At 39.9% G+C, this 18,810-nt stretch overlaps 1 protein-coding gene across 1 annotated transcript in view; it reads right to left on the minus strand.

The window, feature by feature from the left end:
* Positions 1 to 430: 430 nt before the first annotated feature.
* The window catches only part of ZMAT2 (zinc finger matrin-type 2), a 64,766-nt gene continuing 46,386 nt past the window's right edge, over positions 431 to 18,810 (minus strand). The window contains exons 5-7 of the mRNA XM_083358536.1: positions 16,899 to 16,972; positions 3,403 to 3,548; positions 431 to 1,403 (exon numbers count right to left, since the gene is read on the minus strand). Coding sequence (XP_083214662.1) covers positions 1,260 to 1,403; positions 3,403 to 3,548; positions 16,899 to 16,972 — 364 coding nt within the window. The 3' untranslated portion in view covers positions 431 to 1,259. The remainder of the gene's footprint in view (positions 1,404 to 3,402; positions 3,549 to 16,898; positions 16,973 to 18,810) is intronic.

Consider the following 18,810-nt stretch of genomic DNA (forward strand, 5'->3'; position numbering starts at 1 on the left):
ATCCATTAATTTACTACCTATAGTAAGTAAATAGTAAGTATAGTGAGCCTTGGTGGAGCAGTGGGCTAATGCCTCCTTAAGTAACACCAGCTGCCTGCAATTAGTGCAGGTTCGAGTCCCACCAGGCTCAAAGTTGACTCAGCCTTCCATCCTTCCGAGGGAGGTAAAATGAGGACCCAGATTGTTGGGGGCAATTAAGCTGACTTTGTAATAATGCCGCTTGGGGTGTGTGTGAAAGCCCTAATAAGCAGGCATATACATAGAATGACGGCTACTGCTAAGCTTGCAAGCCGCCCTGAGTCTTCGGAGAAGGGCGGGATATAAATGGAATTAAAATAAATAAAATAAAAATATATCAATGAAAGGAGATCAAATAGAACAGGGGTGTCAAACTCGCAACCTCATGTGACGTGTTGCGATGTATCGTGACTTTTTTTTTCCATTGCTGGCAATGGGGTGGGCGTGATTTCGCTATGACGCATCTGGCCTGCGGGCCGGCAGTTTGACACTCCTGGAATAGAACCTTGATCCTTCTAAGTTACCAACTGAAAAGATATTTTTTTTAAAAAAAAAAAAACATTTCAGCAAGCGAATGCTGCAGACAATAACGTGCTTAATATACAGATAATAAACTGTTGTGAGTTCTGAAAAATTATAGCGTAGGTGAATCAATCCCCTCCCCACCCTGTATATAGACAGGTTATAAAAGTTTTTAAAACCCCATTAGACTAAATTCTTATGAGTTTATTAAAAGAAAAAAAAGCACACCCAGTAGCATATCTCTCATGCACACAATACAAAGTAAAAAGCAAGCAGAACTTGCACCAGAAAGCTGCAGCTGCAGACAAGGCCAAGAGAAATTTAGTGCTTAAAAATTACTCTTAATAATATTCACAGAATTCTGTGTGAAAGTGTGTGTGTGTGTGTGTGTGTGTGTGTGCGCATTTCAAGCTGATCTTGCAAAAAAAAAAGATGTATCCTTAAATATTGTCAGGGGATCAAGGGAGGGGAGATATTATCTGACAGTATTTTTATTTGATATTTGGAATTACCAACACACAGGCAGATGTGGTGCTATCTTCTCAACAAGGGAAGTTTTAATTATGGTGGGGCAGAAGCAGCCCCAAACGGGAAGTTGTGGAATTGTTTCCCAACTTGTATCAGGTTATTTAGATACACGTTCTTTGCAAAGTCTTTTCTAGGATTTTGAAGCATGGTCAGGGCAGAAACAGTAGCCATCCCAAACTGCAGCTTCTTTATCAGTGGCTTTTCTTAGTTGAGCCAAAACCAGAGAAACCCATCACAGCAGCCATTTCATCATCCTCTTCAAATGTCAAGTCTTCCTCTGCCCTCCTTTTCTTCTCCCTCTGTTTTTCCTTTTTGTAGGCTTTGGCCTTTTCCTCCTGCAACACAGGAAATAACTCTTTTTTTATCCATGCTTGTTTGCTTGCACAATCCAAACCTTTGAAAAGAGAGACAAAGCTCGGAAATTGGGCAACTGAGACAACATACTTTCTGGTCTGAAGAAGAAAAAGAAAGAAAAAAATGAGCGGAAGACCAACGGCTCATCCCAAAGCAACGATGAAAGAAAATCAACCCAAAGACGCGCACACCAAAGTGCCAAGAGAAGATGCTGCTTATATGGGAGAACACCCATTTGCTGCCAGCATCCGCTTTTAAACCAATACTGAAGACTTCATCCAAAATTAATAGTGATAGAAATACAGCTTTGTCTGAAAACAATCGCATGGATTCTGCATTAACGCCCTGTTACAAATGTGGTACTGAATGATGCCAGAAGGCAATGTCAGCAGCTGATAGCTCTTGGAACAGCCTGATGACAGCTGCTCAGCAGAACATAAGCTGCGTTTTGAATGGCTCTGGCATCAAAGGACTTCTACAGCCCTAATCAAAATATTTTGTTGTTCTGTGAGATTGCAAGACTTGGAAAACAGCCACGCTTGTGTTGGGGAGATGTTGAAGTGGGACTTTGGTTAATGGTTTCTCGGCAGTTGTTAAAGGCTGCAAAAGCGGTCTTTTTTACATCAACCACCCACACAACCAAGAGATCAAAAACACGGCTTGGAGTGGCTATTAGGGTGACTTGAATAAAATCATATACATGGTTTCTGTATTGTTTCCGGTTACCAAAATTCCGAAAGCAAATTCTGCATCTCCCATTTTATAAAGATGATCAATCCATGGCCTGCCAAAAACCCCACTTTGCACTCTTACAGCAATGGTTCAAGAGCCAGAAGAACAGGTTCAAGTTCCCATTCAGATACTCGGTTCTGAGTGGTTTGGGCCAGTCACTCTTTCGTATTCTAATTAACATTAGGGGAGGGGGGCAGGAGAAGAGATGTTGCAAGGAAACATGGCAAGGGGTCATTATGTAGGTCACTTTCAAATGGATGAAGGTAGCATAAAAATATAACAAAATCCCAAATTGCCCCATTAAAAAAAGATGCTCTGCAAGGTCTTTCTTTTTCTTTCTTTCTTTCTCTTTCTTCTTTCTTTCTTTCTTTCTTTCTTTCTTTCTTTCTTTCTTTCTTATTTTCTTTCTTTTATTTATTTATTTTTCTTTCTTTCTTTCTTTTTCTTTCCTCTCTCTCTTTCTCTTTCATTCTCTCTTTCTCTTCGTTTCTTTCTCTGTTTCCCTGTTTCCTTTCTTCCCTCCCTCCCTCCCTTCCGCATTGAGCTTCTATGCTAAATAGTAAAAATAATTCGCAAAACTATCTTAATTTTGCAACCTGCGTTAAATATGTATATATGCATGCAATAAAGAACAACTGGTTTCTTTTGTTTCTAGGAAGTGCAAGTACCTGTGAGTGGCATTAAAGATTATCCCATGACTTCTGGAAATTTTCTTCAGATCTTCCAACTTCAGTTTTAGGTATAAGAAATGTTTAAAAATCTATTTTGTTTTATTGAACAGGACAGACAGCATACTTGCCTCTGTAATATTTCTATATGACATATGATTCTAATTTTTTTACATCTAGGTTTTTTAAAAAGAGAAGAAAATGACCAAAATATACAGCCTTTCTAATACTAGAAGTCTTCATTTACAATTTCACCAGATTGTCCTGCAAAGCCAATTAAATGCAGTAAGAGAAATCCTGAATGCTATATTGAGCCCATTATTACACTGGGGAAATCAAGGAACAAAAATAACTTTCCTGATCATTATCAAGGCAAGCAACTCTTGAGCCAATGTCAAAATAGTAAATATGCTGAATTTGGCACAAAGCTCTAATTCCATCTAGAATGACAATCACCATTATTGCTGGGCATCTTTTTAAAAGGAAATGTAAAAATGACTCTTCAGCAAGATAATCATAATAGAACACCTATCAGCTCAATATGTATTCCATTACAATCATGTCCTGGGTAATACTTCACCTCTTCTCTGAGCTCCTTCATCCTCTCTTCAAAGTCATAATCCTTCTGTTTCTCCTCCATTTTTTTCTTGTTCACCTCAAAACGTTTCTTCACCTGATCCAGAGTAGAACGCTCTACTCTCATGGACATACCAAGGTTCCTCTGATCTAGAAAAAGCAGGTACCGATTAAATATTTTCAGAATTGCCTAAAAACCTTATCAATATTTTAAAAGGCAACACAAGCAGAATGTATTGTTTTCTTGTAGCTGAGCAATATTTTTGCACAAATAGGCGCTTTTATTCACCCTCCTAGAATAATGCAAGGGTCCATCCTCATCCCAACCATTTATCCAAGTCTGTATACCAAGTTAGATTGATACTCCTGGGCTTGTGGGGATGGAATGGGGGTTTATTAAAAGATGCATTTTAGAACACTTACTTTTATAATATTGATGGTACTGATATGCTGCATAAAAGACAAAGGATGGACCCACATTTGTTTGCTGTACTTATAACTTCTACTACAGATGCGTGGCTAAGCACTAGGTGTTCAGTCTGATTTAGCTGACAGAATTAAAGCTTGTGGGTATATAACACTCCATGGATTGTAGTCTGGCAGATAGTTCTGGAGAAGAGCATGTGGCCATGTTACACAGTGGCATTAACGAAAGCAAAAATAATCATTCAGTCCTGGAAACCAAATTTATGGAACAGAATGCTGAAATCCAAGACTGTCAAAGCAGATTCCTTCAAAATGCTATCAGTTTCACAGGCAGAACCTGAACAGCCTTAGTGCCTGGATGAGAAGACGCTGGGCGGAAGGTTTGGATTTGTGAAACATTAGAACACCTATGGGAACAAGCTAGGCCTCTGCAAATGGGGGCGAGCCCACATAAAGCAAGGAGGTGCCAGATTGCTGGCACATATTATCAAAAAATGTGGCAAAGCAGCTTTTAAACTAATTCGGGGGTGGGGGGTAGCTGACAGAATATAAGGAGCATTTGGTACAGAAAGAAACCACTCCAGAGGATGAGCGTATAAATTATTATAATTTTTAAAGAGGGGGGAAAGACTGCAGATCTAGAAAATTATTGTAGTTGATCAAAAAGGCCATATGGGGAAAAATTAAATGAAAATATTGTGTGTAAGCACTTGTATGCAAATCCCAGAAGTCTCCGAGTCAAAATGAGATGTGTTTAATGCTAGAAGAGAACACAGTTATATGGCAAGTATTACAGAAATCAGGTGAAATGGAGAGAAGCACTTGGATACGTTTTTGTTGAGATATAAGTCATACAAAGGGCAGCAATTATTGTGTAGAGTGGCTCCATGTCTCAAAGAAGCAATCTGTAAACTAGACGTGAAGCACATTCTTCCACAGAATCTCTGTGTTGCATGATATACGGCTCTCTACTCCTTCCAGTGGGAATTAAGAAGCTCAAGCTGTTTCAGAAGGAAAATGACATCAGAAAGATACAGAAATAAAACTGTGACTCAAACTGCACTCATATAATGAATGCCATAAATGGAAAAATGAATGTTATCTGATAAGGAGACCAAATATCTGGATATGCTAAATGTTTGTGCCTTCCGAGAGGTAATGAAAAAGTCTTCTGTAAAGATTAGGCTTAATCCTAAACAATGCTCAGAATCACATCTGTAACATAAAACTCTATTGAACCAAACTGTATTTAGTTATTAGTACAATTATTCAACATACCCTGTTTCCCCCAAAATAAGACCCAACTGGAAAATAAGTCCTAGCATGATTTTTCAGGATGCCGTAATATAAGCCCTACCCCCAAAATAAGCCCCAGTTAAGATTGTCAGCCAGACAGATGCATTTAATACCATATTTTCCCCGAATATAAGCCTTAACTGGAAAATAAGCCCTAATGCGTGTTTTGGAACAAAAATTAATATAAGACCCGGTCTTACTTTTGGGGAAATACGGGAACATTCAAATTAGGCATGTGCAACTTCCAGTAGCTCAAGATCTGCAACAGCCTACACAAGAATGTCAAACACTGCATTTTAAAAGTTTTAGGGATTTTAGGCAATGAAACAAATGTCTTAAGCATCTGCAAGATTTAAGACAACCATTTTGCCCATTAATTTTATCAATGCAAAAAAGAATCCAAAAGATTCGAAGGCCTATCAAAGAGATGTTTTCGGGCGAAATGAAGAAAGGACTTCAAATCAAAACTGAAAGGGATAATTCTCTCTCTAGTGCTTGAAAAATATCTAAAACTGCAGTAAAAGATGTTCAATTTAAATGTAAACTCAATCTTACTGAGCAAGAGACAATGTGATTTCAATATGATTAAGTCTTAATCTTTTAGACTTTTTGAGGATGTTAACAAGCATATAGATACAGATGACCTAACAGACACTATACATGTAGTCTTTGAGTTACAGTGGCAACTGGACCACGAACTCCATTGATAAGCCATGTGGTTATAAAGCATGATGTCACATGACCATATCGCTTAGCAACAATTCCAGTAGTCCTATTTGCAATTGTTAAAAAAAAAGACTATGCAGGTCATTAAGATTGGAACCTCCAAATGGCTTCCCCATTGACTTTGTTTGAGGGAAGCCAGAGGGCAATGTCACAAATTGTGATCTGCAGAGGAACTGCAGAAGAACTGCAGAGGGACACGAAGGACCCATAATAACTCCCCCTTGTTCGGTACCATTGTAATTTTGATTGCTTGCTGAACAAATGACCTAAGGATTATCTGTATATTTATTTGCACTTTTAAAAAGCGTTTGACAACATTCTTCACTAAAGATTTGTGAGAATTTGCAGAACCAGAGATAATCCCTAAGTGGCTAACTCTGCCAATAACTGTTTAGGACTGTAAATCAAACAGACTGAGCAAGCTCTAACATGCTATCCCCCAGCTAGGTGAATACACCTCAAATGGCCAAGTTATCAAACTTCACAATACAACTAAGAAAACCTCACCTCCCCCCATTTCGCAAAAGAATTAATGATCTCTGTGTTAGCAATGACTGATGAGAAAGGGGAGTTCAGAGTCATGGTAGATAGCTCAATGAAGTTACCATCCCAGAGTAAAAAAGACACAAGTCTAACGTGGAATAATTAAAAAGGGAATTGTAGCAAAATCTGCATATTTGGTGAGGTCCTTATATAAATCTGTAGTAAAATTATACTTGGAATACTGTGTACAGCTCCAATCACCTCTGAAAATGGATTTCAACAGCAAAGGAACCTGATCAGAATATTGTAATGAGGGAATGATGTGATATTGCCTGATATACATAAGACTGATAGCTGTTTCCCAGATAAGGAATTCTGTATTCATTCCTCCACAACCAGCAGGATTTTCCAGAATGACGGATTTTAACAAGGAGATTCCCTCACAACTTTCTCTCCAAATGAGAAAGATTTTTGTTTATGAGAGGGCAGTGTCATGGATCCATCACCAGACCCCTCTCCGGATGTGAGTTTGGTGGAAGAGGATGAGTTTGAGAGGAAAGTGAAGAGCCGCATGATGGCCCAGATCGGGGCTTGGACAGTGCTAGCCTGATGGAGCAGCCTCACCTGGGTCGATCGGACGAGCGACAGGCTGAGGCTGAGTGAGGCGAGCTGCAATGAGTTGGCCAGGAGGCTCCAGGCGAGGACCCAGGATCAGCGGGCAACAGTTAGCAATGGGGAGGTGGTGGAGTCCACACCTCCTTCTGATCTAAGGACATGTAGGGCAGAAAGGAGACAGGTGCAACGCCGGTCAGCTGCTAGACTACTTGTGAGGAGGCAACCCTCATGAAGGGCTGCACATGCTGGAGTATCCTGATGCTGTGTATCCTGACCTGTTTGACTTGTGGATTGTTTCCCTGGACTTTGTGTGCGCCCATTGGACTCAGTTTACCCAGTGACTCTTGTCATGCTGAGCTTGCAATCCAAACCTGCGCAACGTGGGTATTTTCTGCAGACCTCTTTTGGGGGGGGGGGGGATAAAATAAACACCTTTAGAACTCTCGCTGTGCATGCGAGTGTATGAGGGGAACGGGGCAGCATAGGCAAGCAGAAATTGGAGGCATTTTTCTTCCAGGAAGCAGGAAAAAGAGAAGCAATATATCAGGGCTAAGAAACTTGCTGCTGTGATTAAAGATTGGAATCAATTAAGTTCTAGAAAATTCAGGATAAATAATAAAAGCTATAGTTGGCTAGGAATCTGTGATTAGACCTTTAATTTAATTTCATATGTATGTGCCAATTAAAATCCTTAAGGATTCTAACAATTTATTGCCTGATACTTAGTTTACCTATGCAAACCCAGTATTGTAAACACCTGTGCAACTTGAAAGCTTTTAAAACAAGAGTTTAAATTAGAAGTACTGTATATCAGTATCATCTTATTATCTATGCAGAGCCATACATATTCTTTTGCCTTTTTCATTTGAACAGCCCTATATTTTACCTTTTTGCCCAATATTTTACATGTGACTACTTAAAATTATAAAGGGATTTTTATATTCTAGTTATTTTGCACTTACTGATGCGAACAAAGTTATCACTAAAAGCCAACATGGGTTTGTCAAAAACAGATCATGCCAGACAAATCTTATTGCATTCTTTGACCAAGTGACAAAACTAGTAGACGAGAGGAATGCTGTAGATATAATTTACTTGGACTTCAGTGAGGCATTTTATAAATTAGATCACAACCTACTACTTGATAAGATAGAAAAATGTGGGTTAGATAGAATCACCACCAGATGGATTCGTAGCTGGCTGACAGGCCGTACTCAGCATGTGGTCCTCAATGGAACTACATCTACATGGAAGGGAGTGTGTAGTGGGGTGCCCCAGGGCTCTGTTCTGGGCCCAGTGCTCTTCAACATCTTCATCAATGATTTGGATGAGGGGATAGATGGGGAACTCATCAAATTTGCAGATGACACCAAGCTGGCAGGAATAGCCAATACTCCAGAAGATAGGCTTAAGATACAGGAGGATCTGGACAGACTTGAACACTGGGCACTATCTAACAAAATGAAATTCAATTGTGAAAAAAGTAAGGTTCTACATTTAGGCAGGAAAAATCAAATGCACAGATATAGTATAGGTGGTACCTTGCTCAATAGTAGTAACTGTGAGAGAGATCTCGGAGTCCTAGTGGACAATCACTTAAATATGAGCCAGCAGTGTGCTGCAGCTGCCAAAAAAGCCAACACAGTGCTAGGCTGCATTAACAGAGGGGTAGAATCAAGATCACGTGAAGTACTAATACCACTTTACAATGCCTTGGTAAGGCCACACCTGGAATACTGCATCCAGTTTTGGTCACCACAATGTAAAAAAGATGTCGAGTCTCTAGAAAGAGTACAGAGAAGAGCAACAAAGATGATTGGGGGACTGGAGGCTAAAACATACAGGGAACGGTTGCTGTAATTGGGTATGTGTAGTTTAATGAAGAGGATGAGGGCTGACATGGTAGCAGTGTTCCAATATCTCAGGGGCTGCCACAAAGAAGAGGGAGTCAAGCTATTCTCCAAATCACCTGAAAGCAGGACAAGAAGCAATGGATGGAAACTAGTCAAGGAGAGACGCAACCTAGAACTAAGGAGAAACTTCCTGACAGTTAGAACAACTAACCAGTGGAACAACCTGCCTCCAGAAGTGGTGAATGCTCCAACACTGGAGGTTTTTAAGAAGAGACTGGCCAGCCATTTGCCTGAAATGGTATAGGGTTTCCTGCCTGAGCAGGGGGTTGGACTAGATGACCTCCAAGGTCCCTTCCAACTACTACTACTACTACTACTAATTATTATTATTATTATTATTATTATTATTATTATTATTATTATTATTATTATTGTTGTTGTTGTTGTTGTTGTTGTTATTGTTATTGTTAGGAGCATGGTGGCTTACTTGGTTAGGATGCTGGGTGGAGTTTAGCAAGCTCACCTTTGAGACCCAATTGTTACTGCATAGTGGGATGATCTGCTGTCATTTGTTCCAGCTCCATGATGGGAACTTGAAAGGAGTCCCACGTATGTCCCCCAGGCAGTGATGATATTGCCAGCTAATTTTTTCAACCTGGAAGTGCTCCAACACTAAGGGGACAGGGATTTATTATGTTTTATTTATTTATACTTCATTTATTTATATTTACGATTAATATATGTATGTGTGTATCATATGTTTATATGTGTGCATGTCTGTATACACTGTGTGCACAATTATTAGGCAAGTTGTATTTTGGAGAATTAATTTTATTATTGAGCAACTACAGTGCTCTCAGTCAATCCAAAATGTTAATAAACCTCAAACCTGAATATTTAAGTAAATAAAAGTGAAGTTTTGGCTTTCTTAGGAGAGTATCTATGCGCGCACAATTATTGGGCAACTATTGGTGTGCAGAATTATTATGCAACTAAATGAAAAATGAGAATTTACCCATCTCACTCATTTATTTGCATCTGTTAATTAACCTGCATAAAAATCATGGTCTTGAAAGATGCAGACTTTTCCCTGTACCACTGCTTGAAGAAAATTTTTTTATTTTTATTTTTATTCCATTTATATCCCGCCCTTCTCCGAAGACTCAGGGCGGCTTACAAGCTTAGCAGTAGCCTTCATTCTATGTATATGCCTGCTTATTAGGGCTTTCATACACCCCCCAAGCGGCATTATTACAAAGTCAGCTTAATTGCCCCCAACAATCTGGGTCCTCATTTTACCTACCTCGGAAGGATGGAAGGCTGAGTCAACCTTGAGCCTGGTGGGACTCGAACCTGCACTAATTGCAGGCAGCTGGTGTTACTTAAGGAGGCATTAGCCCACTGCTCCACCAAGGCTCCTAAATGTCTAAAAACTGGCAGTAGGTTTGGGAGTTGATTTTGAGTCCATCTTCAATACAAAAAGGTCCAACTAGCTCATTTTTAATAATACCAGCCCATACTAGTACCCCACCTCCACCTTGCTGGGGGTCTGAGTCGAAGTGCCCATTACTGATCCAGCCATGGGCCCATCCATATGTCTGTCTAGAGTCACTCTCATCTCATCAGTCTATAAAACCTTTGAAAAATCTGTCTTCAGATATTTCTTGGACCAGTCTTGCCGTTTCAACTTATGTGTCTTGTTCAGTGGTGGTCAGGTTTCAGCCTTCCTTACTTTGGCCATGTTTCTGAGCACTGAGCACCTTGTATTCTGGGCACTCCAGATAGGTTGTAGTTCTGGAATATGACAGCACTGGAGGATAATGGATTTCTGGTAGCTTCACGATTGTTCTCAAATCTTTGGCAGTTAATGTACATCTTTTTTTCTCAACATGTTTCTTGCGACCCTGTTGACTATTTGCAACCAAATGCTTGATAGTTCTGTGATCACGCCCCAATATCTTAGCAATTTCAAGAGTGCTGCCTCCCTCTGAAAGATTCTTTTACAATGTTGACTTTTCAGAATCAGTTAAATCTCTTTTTTGGCCCATTTTGCCTGAGGAAAAGAAGCTGCCTAATAATTATGCACACCTTGATATAGGATGTTGATCTCCTTAGGCCGCACCCATCCCTTATTACACAAATACACATCACCTGATATGCTTATATCCACTAAGCATTCTGGTTTATACAGCTTCGAGGTGGAAAATACGCATGACAATGATGATAAGGACAAAATACTCACTTGCCTAACAATTGTGCACACGTGTATATTTATTTTCTTTTGAGAGGGAGCATCAGAATTTCATTTTCAATGTGTGCCCATGTGTTCACAGAAAAAAGTGACAATAAAGGTTATCTTATATCATCTTATCCATTATAATTTTATGCATAATTTTATCTATCCCTTGTGAAAGTGATCTTTCTTTGAAAGGAGGGGGACCTGATTTTCTAATCATGTATTTCAGGTCAGACACTGATGCTACAAATTTCACAACTGTGTTTTTATTGTATTTGCCCATAAGGCATACTAAGGCACATGTGGGGTCCCTGTCTATTTCACACAAAGGTTAGAGTATCAGGTAAAGCATTCCCCTGAAAGACAGTTCCAATTTGTTACACCGAGGCAGGAATGTAGGGCCAGTATGTGTAAACCCAAACAGTTTCTTGGAAAAGATGTATGGGAATTCCATTCTTGCCCCTTGTAGGAGGCTGAGGTAAAGACTATACAGTAACTTTTGGAATTTTTTTAGTTCTTCGGGAAGAGGGAACAAGAGGAAATAATAGGGCAAGGATATAGAGAACCACGTATGGTGGAAAGTGAAGACATAGATACTGTTCTCTACCTTTTATAATGGCAGACTTCTATTAAAATTAAATACGGAGAGGCTCAAGATCAGTAAGAGGAAATACTTTTTTACGCAATGTATAGTTCAGGTTTAGAATTTGCTGATAATAAATATGATGGTTAGCTATTTAAATGGTTTTAAAAGGGGAGCAGACAAATGTCTATGGAGGAACAAGTTATCAACGGTCTTGAGGGCAGCTTGCTAGTTTTGAAACTGTGGGCAGGATGGCCTAAATACCAACTACTCAGGAAGAGCAATGAAAAGAACTATCGCCCTCCCAGCCATGATTGTGAAGTTTCTGAAAGAATCAGATGGGTGAATGTGTGATACAGTATGTTGATTCTTGGGCTAAGCCAGCAGGGCTATTATTAAATCTCATCTATTTCTGTCAGCTAATACATTTCTATGTTCTCCACGGTATGAAATGCAATCAGGGTTCTTTCTCTTTTGCTTGTGCTGTGGCTTCTGTATTGACAGGAAAGTTGGATTAAATTTCTACCCAAAAAATCAGCTTTTAATCAGTAATTGTAAAGAAATCTAGCTAACATAAACATATGGATATAATATTGTGCTTGCTTTCTCTTTACTTACGGGGGATTTCCCCTCTTTACCATTCACGATTCTCTACATTTATTGCAAGTAAATGTGCAATTATTAAACAGCAGAATGAGTTTATAAATGGCACAGTATTGAATAATTCAAAAGCAAAACATCCTGACATTTAAGATTTATTAAGGCAAAAACCAGTGGTAAAGTCAGGCACATAGGAATGTGAAAAAAGAAAACAGCATTACTTGGAAATGTACTATGTTTATTAATACTCCATCTTAAAGGAGTCAAATGAAATTACAATGAAAAACACAACAACAAAAATCACTACATTACATCAATTGACCTAGGGGTGAGCAGCAAATAGGTAGCCAAAGCAGATTCTTGATCTGTCCTTCTCTCTTGTTCTTTCTCATGGGAGATTGAGCAATGGGTGAGCAGAGGAAATAATCCAGGTGCTCAAACAAGGTTCTTCTCACTCACCTCTCCCACTACCTGAGGGATGGGTCAGAAAAAATTTCACTGAAGATCTGTTGTGTAATGTATGGGGGAGGGAGCTGGAAAAGAAATTGAATGGGAAGTTCTGGTGCAAGAGCAGATGAGCTCACGTAGTTCATGATATATTGGTCAGAGACTATTACTACAGGGGGAAAAAAACCTAGAGATCATTCTCCACAACTCATGGAGTTTGCCTCTCAAGCAATTTGTGTGGAATGGCTCATGATGGACAGAAGACTGTTCTCTCCACAGCATCATCAGAGAGGGCCTCCTCAGGGTGCCGCCGGTCAAAGAATGCCGACTGGTGGCCCCCAGGGGGAGAGCGTTCTCTGTGGGTGCACCGGACTTATGGAATCATCTTCCGGTAGAGCTCCGGATGGCGCCCGACCTCCGCTCCTTCCGGCGCGACCTTAAAACCCATCTTTTTAAGGAAGCGGGCCTGGCCTGATGGGACGGGGTGGGTTTTGTTATTATGACATTAATCTTAAATCTGTACTATGGGCATTGTTTAATCATGTTTTAATTATTTTAACTTTTCTATCTGTCTTTTACGTATTGCCCTGTTAACCGCCCTGAGTCTCTTGAGAGAAGGGCGGTATATAAATTAAATAAATAAATAAATAAATAAATAAAATCATCTTACAGGAGGAATTTGGAGTGATGGATAGCAGATAAAGGCCTAGTATACAGAGGAAGCCTCTCTTTGGCCTTTTTCCATTTGATGTTCATGTGCAGACATCCTAAAATTAAAGTCTGAGGGGAAAGAATGGATGAAAAAGAGAACATTTTATATCAAGCTCTCTTAAGTATTATCTGTAAAGATTGTAGGACTTTAGGATTCCAGGGTGTACTGGCAAAGGACTACAGGTAGTCCTCAGCTTACAACCACAACTGGGGGTAGAACTTCCATTGCTAAGTGATGCAATCATTAAGTGAATTGCACCAGTTTTTCAACCTTTTTTGCCACAATTGTTAAACAAATCACATGGTTTTTAAATGAATCTGGCTTCCCCCATTGACTTTGCTCATTGGATGACCCCTAGGAAGGTTGAAAATGGCGTTAACGTGAAAACCAGAATGTGGACACAGTCGTAAATATATGCTGGTTCCCAAGCGCCCAAATTTCAATTATCTGACATTGAGGATGCTGCAACAGTTTATAAGTGCAAGGACTGATTATGAGTCACTTTTTCAAGTACCGTCATAATTTCAAATGATTGTTGAACAAAGGATCAGCACAGGATTCAAATTTCAAGTAGTTAATAAATGCCTCAGTATTGAAAAAGGTCACCTGTACATTATATAATAAAAAGGACGCTCCTTTTTCAATCAATCAAGACTAAAAACTGAAAACTATTGTGTCTTTTTTTTGGGGGGTTGGGCCACTAAATAATACGGAAGCAGCGGAATAGAATACGTTTCTATCTTTATGTGTTTTCTTAGGTATATGGAAAATCCCTTAGAATGGCAAAATTGGAGGAGCAAAATGAACTGCTTGCTTAATAAAGAGTTGCAAGGAATTCTATATGTTAAAACCTAAATCGTGAACCATACCTGACGCAGAAAGCAGCAACAAATGTTAATTCAATGCACTACTCGTCAGCTTCTACAAGTGAACACTATATAAACATTCCAAATATTTGGATGCCATCCAATCAAGCAAACAAACAAACCACTCTTTACATTTTCATCTGAGCAAGGGAGTTCACAAAGATTTTTGTTGTATTTAGTTAAGCCTTCCTATCTTCTCCATTTTAAAAGTCCTTTTAAGATTTTGTACCCATAATCCAGAGAAACACTCATTGTTCACTTGAATGATTTCGCGTATGCCACATCGTAACATTTAACACACATTTGCTAGTTCAGAATATTCTGCAACAGAACTCTCAAAGTACTAAGGATCTGAGGGCAAATAACATCCCAGTTTTAGATAACCATCACCATATTTCCTAGTCACACCTTCTTTTGGGAGGGTGCTTGTGAAAGACCGCAACACAGAATATATAGACTCAGATGGTAATTGCACTTGAAATTTGTTCGCTTATCAATTTTTTCACATTTTAATATTTATGATATGTCAGCCTTTTAAGATAAACCAGTCAAGAAAGCAAATTTCCTAAATTTGACTAAAATTACTTTATTGATACAGGCTCTAGTAACAGAATCTTGAAAGCATTTCCTTTTCTTTCCCTCTTATGCTCCAGGAAATTGGGGCAGAACCAATCTGAAATTGCTTATGTTATCTTTGTTTCCCGTACATATAGTCTGTTTGTGTACATGTTATTGAAGTCCTTTCTGTATAGTTTCTGCCAGGTCATCTCTGTGGCTTTCTAAACAATGCTGCTATATGTTTTATTAATTCATTTTCGGCCAATGATCCATTCTTATGAACCACTGATCCATCATGCTCTGGGAGATATTAAGATAATAATGGGTTCTTGCCAGTTGACATGCATAAAGAGGAAGCTGAGATGGAGACTGGCTCTCTCTCATCAGCAGACTGCTGTTTTTTTATTAAAGAGTTTTACAAAAACAAAATTTTACAATATATCCCCAAATCCCTCCCACCCCAAACCCACCCACTTCCCCCCCCCACTTCTCAGAGCTAAATACAGGATTATAGTTACAATAATCATATTCTAAATAAAAATTATGCATAATATACAATTAACCAAATTCATAATGCGCTTTAACTCTCTTTTAACATAACTACAAACTGCTCTCATCAGCAGACTGTTGACATGGCCAGAGAGGTGGGGCTTAGGCAGTGATCAATCTTTGACTGGTGGACATAAGGAAGCTGTAGAGCAGGGGTGTCAAACTCAATTTCATTGAGGGCCGCATCAGCATTGCGGTTGCCCTCAGGGGGCCGGGTGGGTATCGCCAGGGTGGACATGGCCTACTGGGTGGGCGTGGCTAGAGTGCGTATGGCCTACTGGATGGGCATGGCCAGCTCTACATCGGTCGCATCAAGGGTGCCTATGGGGGCCTGGGCAGGAGTGGGACAGATCTGAGGGTCTCTGGGCCAGGGCCAAGGCAGTGGGGGCCGTTCCCTCACTGTTTCCAGGATGGCTTCGTGGGCTGCATGAAACCACTTCGCAGGCCGCATCCGGCCCCCGGGCCTTGTGTTTGACATGTCTGCTGTAGAGGATTACCTCTTGGAACTTGGTGGTCTGCAGACCACACTCCAAGATCCATTAGCTTAACAGAGGAATACATGAATTGCATATAGAAGTCACTGGAGTCTCTCAGATCTTTAATTAACTGCTGAGAAAAGAAAAACAATAATGGGGCAGGATGAACCAATGGATTGGTTCTGTATGAGATAGATTAGTAAGTCTATTATGACCCACAGAATAAACTCCGGCATCCATGGCTACTTTACAATCAAACAAAATGATGGCTATCTATTGACTAAGGCCAAAGACCTACAGCCAGGCTGGAAATCACTATAATTTCTTTTATTGTTGTGAGCTGCTTTGAATCATTTAGAACTGGGCTGCATACACGTTTAAATAATAATGACAATTTTATTATTATTTTATTATAATTATAATAATAAATATAGTACCAATAGTAATAGTCACCTTGGGTGCAATTCCAAAACATATGAAGCAGCACTTGAAAATCATCTGCACTGACTAATCAGTCAATTGCAAAAGGCAGCTTTACTGCCATCCAACAACACCATCCAACAACATCTACCCTAAATCCTGGGTGTACAAAAATGTCAAATCCAGTCTAAACATCTGGCTGACAGTGTGACCATCAATAATATTAATATTAATCAGATGCTACCTTAATAGCACTTAGGTGCTTGGTTAGGATTTGAACTGTTACGTTTTTATCAGTCCCAGACTGTGAATCAAATTGAAGGTTAACAGCAACAACAACAATAATAATAAAGAAATCAATGGTTGTGCCAATAGTAATAAGAGCTCTTGGGGCAATACCCAAAGGGCTCCCTAGATACATGGAAATTTTGAACTTATTAGGCCTGAATATCCCAACTTTGCAAAAACCCACCCTACTCAGAACTGCCTATATACTCAGACGCTACCTTAACAGCTCTTAGGTCCTTGGTTAGGACCTCAAAGTTTTTACCAGGCCCAGACTGTGAATGGAATTGAAGATTAAATCAACAACAACAACAGCAACAATAATACTAATAATATCAAATTAGTAAATGAAAAACATGTTATACATACGTTTTTTGCCATTGATATGATCAAGGAAGTTGATGGAATCTTTCACTACACAGTCACATACATTACAATAATACCTGAGAAAGAGGAGGAGAAGATAATCAATCATCAAATATCTAATTCAACAGTTTCAAACTAATTAATGGTCCCACCCAAAGGTAACAGTATTATTAGGTTTCCAGAAGCAGGTTAAACCACTACACTTTTTTCTGCTTGGTACTAATGTCTTGGAAAGAGTCCCCTAAGTCGTTTTACATACAAAAAAAAAAGACGCTAAGACCCTACAAAGTGTGCAGAGAAGAGCAAGATGGTAAAGGGTTTGGAGGCTAAGCCATATGATGAACAGCTGAGGGAGCTAACTATGTCTAGCCTATCGAAGAGATGGATTAGAGGGGACCGTCTTCCAATACCTGAGGGGCTGTCACAGGGAGGAGAGGGTTACCTTATTCGCCAAAGCACCTGAGGGCAGGACTAGAAGTAATGGGTGGAAGCTTTATAAAGAGAGATCCAACATAAAAGGAGAATTTTTCTGGTAAGCTGTTAAGCAAGGGAATAGCTTGCCTCCAGAGTTGTAGGTGCTCCATCACTAGTGGTTTTCAAAAACAGACTGGACAAAAAATTAACTAGGATGGTATAAATGTGTTGAGCCTTGAGCAGGGGGTTGGACTAGAAGACTTCTAAGGTCCCTTCCAGCCCTATGACTATACGTTTTATATCAATCCGCAGCTTCCACATTTAGATAGTCCTTGACAGCACTGAACGAATGGTGGTTACAACTAGTCCCTAGAACTCTCACATGCCCTCTTGCATCCTCCCTGAACCCTACTATGCCTCGCTTGCACCTCTCTGTACCTTCCCCAACTTTTGCTGCGCCTCTCTCACAGTTCTGTGCACCCCCATCTGCCTTCCCCTACCTGGCAGCAGACACTTTGTTTGCAAGCACCTGGGACTTGCAATTTCCTTCTGGCTTCCCCATTGCCCTGGAAATAGGAAGGCAGCGGGAAGTTGCCTCACCTAATGACCCTAACCAACGAAATGAATTTTAATGTGGAAAAAAGCAAAGTTTCACATTTAGGCAGGAAAAAATCAAAAGTGTAAGTACAGATTAGGCGAGACCTGGCTCAAAAACAGTAACTGTGAGAGGGACCTTGGAGTCCTAGTGGATGATCACTTGACTATGAGCCAGCAGTATGCAGCAGCAGACAAAAAAGCTAATACAATCCTAGGTTGTATAAACAGAGGCACAGAATCAAGATCACATGAAATATTAGTACCGCTTTATAAACCCTAGTGAGACCACACCTGGAATAATGCAGCCAATTTTGGTCACCATACCAAAAAAAAAAAATGTTGAGACTTTGGACAAAGTTCAGAGAAGACCAACTAAAATGATCAAAGGCCTGGAGACAAAAACATATGAAGAACAGCTGCAAGACTTGGATTTGGCAAGTCTAAACAAAAGAAGAAACAGGGGTGACATGATAGCAGTATTCCAGTATTTGAGGGGCTGCCACAAAGAAGAGGGCATCAAACTATTCACCAAAACACCAGAGAGGAGGAGAAGAAACAATGGTTGGAAAGTGACCAAAGAGAGAAGCAACCTGGAATTAAGGAGACACTTCCTAACAGTCAGGACAATTAACCAGTGGAACAGCTTACTCACAGAAATTGTGGGCACTCCGTCACTGGAGATTTTTAAGAAGAGACTAGACAGTCACTTATTTGAAATGGTATAGGCTCTCCTGTTTGAGCAGGGGGCTGGACTAGAACAGGGTTTTTCAACCAGTGGTACGGGTACCACCTGTGGTACATTGGCAACTGGTAGGTGGTACGCGACCATCCTAGAAAAGTGGTAATGGGGGAGGGGAATGAGCTGAACCGGTGGCAGCACCGAACAAGCCTGAGCGAGAGATCG

This window comes from Vipera ursinii (assembly GCF_947247035.1).
Source record: "Vipera ursinii genome assembly, chromosome: 3".
NCBI lineage: Eukaryota > Metazoa > Chordata > Lepidosauria > Squamata > Viperidae > Vipera > Vipera ursinii.